This window comes from Hippoglossus stenolepis, chromosome 21, assembly GCF_022539355.2.
Source record: "Hippoglossus stenolepis isolate QCI-W04-F060 chromosome 21, HSTE1.2, whole genome shotgun sequence".
In the NCBI taxonomy this organism is placed as follows: Eukaryota; Metazoa; Chordata; class Actinopteri; order Pleuronectiformes; family Pleuronectidae; genus Hippoglossus; species Hippoglossus stenolepis.
Window position 1 is genome coordinate 5,880,447 of NC_061503.1, and position 6,497 is coordinate 5,886,943.

Below are 6,497 nucleotides of genomic sequence, written 5' to 3' on the forward strand. Positions count from 1 at the left end.
TTATTATACCGGTAATAATGGTATTAATTAGTGTGAAGTAATTATTATTATTGTTGTTATTATTATTGTTATTATTATGATGATGATGATGATTATAAGTATATTATTTTAGTGTTAAATAATAACAGTAACCATTTTAATGACAATATTATCATTATTTGTAGTAGTCGTAGTAGTATTGAATTATAACAATAATAGCAATTATATTGTTGTTGTTTTTTATTGTTTTATTTATAACTGATTGGGTAAAAAATAGCAAACAGAATAAATAATTATAAAGATTACTACAGCAGCTGTATGTGTATGTATGTTATTGTATTGTATTTATAATTATATATGCATACATAGTTTGTGAGCACATAGTTAGAGTCAAATGTAATTATTATTATTAATATTAATAATGATGATAATAATAGCCTACATTTATGAATTATTTATGTGTAAGCAGCATTTAATATCCTTACGAGAAGCACTTGTATGATTTCCTGCCTCTTAACTTGTACAAGTCAAATGCAGGTTTAACTTTTATCAAACAGACTTCTATAGCTTTATTTTTCTAAACATAATACTGATTACTTATATTTCTCTGCCTCCTCCTGCTTCTTGCCAAACTGGGAGGAACTCCGCTGGTCAAACCTTTGCAAAGGCCAATAGGACAACAGGGGTGGAGAGATGCAAGTGCCAAAGAGTGTTATAGAGCAAAAATGCGGAAAAATAGGTGCTCGTCAAACTCTGCTCTTGTCGTGCGCAAAGGAATGGAAAGTACGAGACAAAAAACGACTTTACTTCGTGGTGAGACAGTTTTCCGACTGCGCGTCTTTACGCACGGAGAAGGCTGCAGGAACTGAGTTGACGAATTCTTGTAGAATAACTTTTTTTTTTTTACCGGGCAAACATGACAGAAGAGAACAAGTCTTTGGAGCATCCTTTCAGCCCGGCGGACAGTGACAGCTCCACGACCCCGCACGGATCGGACACCGAGTCGCTGGCTTCTTCTGCGGGGCTGGACACGCGAGGGACTCCGTCGGGAATTACGCACAAGCCGGAGAGCGGCAGCAGCAGCGCGGAGGACGAGCGCTTCCCCGCGTGCATTCGCGACGCGGTCTCGCACGTGCTGAAGGGTTACGACTGGTCGCTGGTGCAGGTGCCCAGTCAAGGGGAGAGGGGGCTCAAGGGCAAACCTCACGTGAAACGGCCGATGAACGCGTTCATGGTTTGGGCGCAGGCGGCGCGGAGGAAGCTGGCGGATCAGTATCCTCACCTGCACAACGCGGAGCTCAGTAAGACGCTGGGTAAACTGTGGCGGTGAGTTTACTGGAACTCAACCAGAGGCTCAACTTCAGCCCAGGATGAGTTCAAGTTGGTGGATCAGTTTCAAGACTCCCAGAGTTTGTGTTTCCAAGCCAAAGCTTCTCCGCATCTTTTACTTCAGTATGAGAATATAGAAAAAAGGAACCTATTACATTTTGTACCAGTAAAAAATGTTGGTTGCAAAATACCTTTTCCCCTGAGCAATACAATACCACAAGTTGTTAAGTTGTGGCTCCAAAACTGGTCAGTTTCTAATATTTAAAGATATGGAGGCCCATTTCCGCCAGTCACAGAAAAAATGATTGTAAAATCAAAATTATTAAAGTCAAAAGTCGAAATTATGAGATAGTTACTCAAAATTATGAGATAGCATGTTATAATTTTGAACGATACGTTAATTATTTGTTTGATATTACGTTATTATTGTTTAGATATTAACTCATTATTTTAAGATGGTAAGTCAGTATTTAGAGTTGCTAAGTCATTATTTTAAGATATTTAGTCATCCTTTTGAGATATTAAGTCATTATTTTGAGACATTAAGTCATTATTTGTGTTCTTAAGTGGGCTATACAGTATTTGGTGCCTTAGTTAAAAATGTAATCAAGCTGCACCAAATTTCACACACTCATAGATATCAGTTCTGTTACTATGCCTGAGTTTTTTGATGAATTGAATTGAATAATTAAAGTGCAATCGCAATTTTAAAGAAAATGTCCCCCTGAGCTGGATCCAAACCAGAATTTAATGGGCTCTTGCCTGACTCATACAACATCCTTCCACCAAATTGTGGGAATCAGTTCAGTTCTTTTTGTGTAATATTCTACAAACAAACCAATAAACAAATGGACAGGGGTGAAAATATAACCTCTTTAGTGGATGTAATACAGGGCAAACAATATCCTCACAGTGATATTATGAACAAAGTATCATTCAGCGAAGTAACAAAAATTACTTGCAGGTATATTTGAATGAACTTAACTTATTCAGTTGCTGACCCCTCTCCTCTTCAGGCTTCTCTCCGAAACGGAGAAGCGTCCTTTTATCAAGGAGGCAGAGAGGCTGAGGCTGCAGCACAAGAAAGACTACCCAGACTACAAGTACCAGCCTCGCAGACGCAAAAGCACCAAACCGGGTCTAGGGGACTGTAGAGCTGGACTTGTCCAGCAGCATCAGCATCAGGACTTGTTTAAGACAGAACCGGGGACGGCCAGACTGGCAGGGACAGGGGACGCACATCATCATTACCATCCCGACAGGACAGGTGAGAGACTGATCTCATCCGGATATGTTTATTTGTTTCATTGGGCAATGTATGGCAATTTATCTCTTTTACCCTTCTCCCAGGTCAGTCCCATGGACCTCCAACACCTCCCACTACCCCTAAAACCGACCTTCACATGGGGAGCAAACACGACGCCCACCGGCTTGTGGAGAGCAGCGGCGGCTCTGCTCCTCCGCCCAGCCGTCAGAACATTGACTTCAGCAACGTGGACATCTCCGAGCTCAGCACTGACGTCATCAGCACCATTGAAGGATTTGACGTCCATGAGTTTGACCAGTACTTGCCTCCTAACAGCCACGGCTCTGCTGTTCTAACTCCACCGGATACCAGCCATGTACATAACAACCCCACAGGAGCGTTCATCCTACCCAGCATCCACTCTCACTCCCACAGCAGCCCCACGTGGACTCCCAAAACTTCTCGTGGGACTTCCACTGGAATACCACCATCTTCTTCTAGCAGACATGAGGCCCGTGAGGACACCAACCACAAACCTCAGATCAAAACAGAGCAGATGAGCCCAGGTCACTACAGCAGCTCCTCCTCCTCCACTCCTCCGCCACCACAACCGGAGTACAGCTCCCTCAGCTCAGGCGCCTGCCCTTCCTCCACCACCTCCACGTCTTCCGCCAGCCAGTTTGACTACACTGACCTTCAGAGCTCCAGTCTCTACAGCGCCTTCTCTGGGTACCCTGCCAGTCTGTATCAGTACCCCTACTTCCACTCCTCCAGAAGTCCCTACGCCGCACCGCTTATCAACAGCCTGGCCTTGGCGCCATCTCCACACAGTCCTCCCTCTGGCTGGGAACCACCGATCTACACAACACTTTCTAGGCCTTGAAGACGAGGATACAGTAAAATGGGTCATATAGACAAAAACTACACAGTGTGTTAAGTGTGAACATTTTGACCTCCTGAAGAGATAACTCAGAAGGCTTTCTGAGGCTTTGCATCTGGTAGCTGAATGGCTCATTAAATGATTTATTTTCTTGAAGAAAAAATTAAGAATAACAGTTTTTCATTGTTATGTCTCTTGACTAAGTAAAACGGTCTGTGAAATGCCATTAAAACCATCACAGTAGACTGAAATGTTCCATTAAAGCTCCACACTAATGAAATTGTTTTTCATGCGTGAGTCGCTCATTATAGAGGCAGGGTGTTAGAGATTTAATGGAAGGTTTTTCCACACTTAATCTGGCTGAGTGAAACAGTTTCCTCACCTTCAGCTTCATATTGGTGGGATTTAGAGACGAGTGACTTACATTTTGATTAAAAGGTTTTTCTTTTTACATGGTGTGTGAGCGTTCAACAATTTTTCGCTATGGATTTATTCTTTGATCACCAAGAAAGCTATCGAACTTCCGGGACAGATTATGTCTCTTGGCTTTCTTTATGTACACAATCTAAGAAAAATTTTCCCCAACTGAAACAGTCACTAAAATGTCTCCCATCAGCCTGATAAAAGATACAATAGTTAGCGATTTTGGGAAAATAACAGGTCTTACTGAGAGTTATGTAATATGATAAACACCAATCTATTGCCTGCAAGCTAAATATAAGGCTACAATAAGCAGGCGGCTGCTAGCTTAGCCGAGCATGAATATTTAAAGCAGAGGCAAGCAAATAGCTAGTATGCTTTTGTACATATTAAACAATTCAAGGTAGAATATATTTATTAGCAAAATTTACTGGTGCTTGTTGGCAAAAAAAATGTTGGGACAGTTCCAGTCTTTATACTTATATCTTTCTGGCTGTTAACCAGAGGCGGATCTAGGATTTTTCTAAATCAGGGCCCACTATTTACTCACAGGAGACAACCATTCGTCCAATATCCATGTTAAATGTTTGCACTACAGCTCTGCAAAGCCACGCATCATTGAATATATTTTGTACATTTTTCAAGCACATTGTGTTCTTCAAAACAGTGTAGAAAATAAAAATTCTTAACAAATTGTCATATTTATTGTTAGCATTGTTAGTACGTGACTTGTGTATATAAAAAAAAATTTAAGGGGGTAAACAGATTTCTGTTGGTGCAAGTGCCCCCCCTGGCCCAGCCCCCGGATCCGCCCCTGCTCTTAGCACACAAAGCTGAGAGTGATATTGATTTTCTTATGTAGCCCTTGACAAGAAATATCCCAAAATGCCCAAACTTTCAATTTAACTGCCGGAAACTTGTGCCATTACGAACTACACACTCATGAATTTGGCCGCTTTGTAAGACAAATCTGAAATTGCTCACACCCCTTTAAGAAGTAGATCGTCTTGCAGTTGTGTGATGTGGGACTTTCTTACCTCTGTAGGAAAATGCCTTCAAATGTCATTTATTTACAAGTGTGGTAAAACTACACCCCAGTGATTTTATAGTGACATTTCTCATTCTCACACATTTAGGTGACACTATGGGCAGGGTCCAAATCACGGAATGTTAGGGCCATAGTCACAGCAACAGGAAGACGCAAGAATCCGATATCACTGTGGTACTTTTTTCCCCTGGCAGGACTTCTTGCTCTCGCTGCCGACCTGTCCCTAACTGCTACTTTATTTTCAGTTTGTTTCCAGTCCAACAGCTGCTCCTGCTGGGTTTCCTGGGAGGACGTCAGCTAATTTCACAGTCCTGGCTCTGGTCGAATTATTGCCTGTGGAGCCTGATGGACAGGGCAGCTGGACTGGGTTTTCCAGAGGCACTGTGGACACTTGAACTTATTGATCATGTCCTATTTTAATAATGTGCTTTTAAGCCTATCTAATGGGTTGAAAAGAACAAGTCCATACACTAAAAACTCATAAAAACAAATGATTACAATTTAAAAAAGAAGCTAAAATTTAATTGGGGTTATTATTACAATATTGATGACAAAATACCATGTAGTAAAGCAGTAGTTTCACCAATAATCAATGTTTGCTGCATGTGCTTACGCTTCACTGACCATTTTACCTTTTGGACAAACATGGTGGCTGTTGAGCTGCAGTCCCACCCGCTTTTCAAGGCTTCCTGTGCGAGTTCACCCTGGCTGCTGCAGCTCAGTGGCTCGCTGTCCTGTAAGTTTACCATGACAACCTGGTTGCCAATGACAACACAACGGCCAGACAGAAGAAACATTGATGTACCCATAATTCCATGAAGCGCCAGAGCAAGCAAATCCAGAAGTTTGTGTAAGAGTGGCAAGATCATCAGGTGACATTTACACCAGCAGTAGGCGATCAGTCCACTCCTACTGTGAGACTCTACAGTCTTTGGTCTGCTTACAGTGACTGATGAGCGCCACCTTCTGGAATATGGAACAGGTGAGCAGCCTTCGACCTTTACCAACAGGAAAATATTGGAGCACTGCATCCTCTGTAATGACCGTCTGCAAAGAGTCATTTAAGAGAATACAGCACAACACATCCAAGTGTTGTAGAAAGATTTTCCTCCATAACCCTGCACCTCCAAAAATGTTTACCTCATTTAGTGCATTTATTGTGTTAATGGGAAGAAAAGTACATATTTGGGTTGAAATCTGGTGACTCTGAAAGGCCATAACAACTACTATCATCACTTTCAGACTCCTTAAACAGTGCAGTTATGTGCATAGAGCAGTTATTTAAGTTCATGATACAGTTTTTCTTTACCAATGCCTCAGGCTCTCTAGTTAACATATATCCTGTTTGTTTAATCAGTAAATAAACAGAAACTGAAAACAGGTTAGTGTTTTCCACCATGTTTTCAGTCTCTCTATAAGATTAAGCTCATTGTTAATTAATTAATAGATATTGTGCCCACTTTGCAAATCAAAGAACTACAGCATAGTACATAGTAGTAGTGGTAGTAGTAGAAGTAGTACATGGTAGGTATTTGAGCCTGATATATACATACATAGCAAAAACAATATATATGTAAATACAGAGTTTGATGTGT

At 41.4% G+C, this 6,497-nt stretch overlaps 1 protein-coding gene across 1 annotated transcript; it reads left to right on the top strand.

The window, feature by feature from the left end:
• Positions 1 to 633: 633 nt before the first annotated feature.
• Positions 634 to 4,547, top strand: sox8a (SRY-box transcription factor 8a). The gene is made up of 3 exons (XM_035146082.2): positions 634 to 1,305; positions 2,325 to 2,575; positions 2,659 to 4,547. The coding sequence occupies exons 1-3, from the start codon at positions 896 to 898 to the stop codon at positions 3,435 to 3,437; spliced, it is 1,440 nt and encodes a 479-aa protein (XP_035001973.1). The 5' UTR covers positions 634 to 895; the 3' UTR covers positions 3,438 to 4,547.
• Positions 4,548 to 6,497: the final 1,950 nt, after the last annotated feature.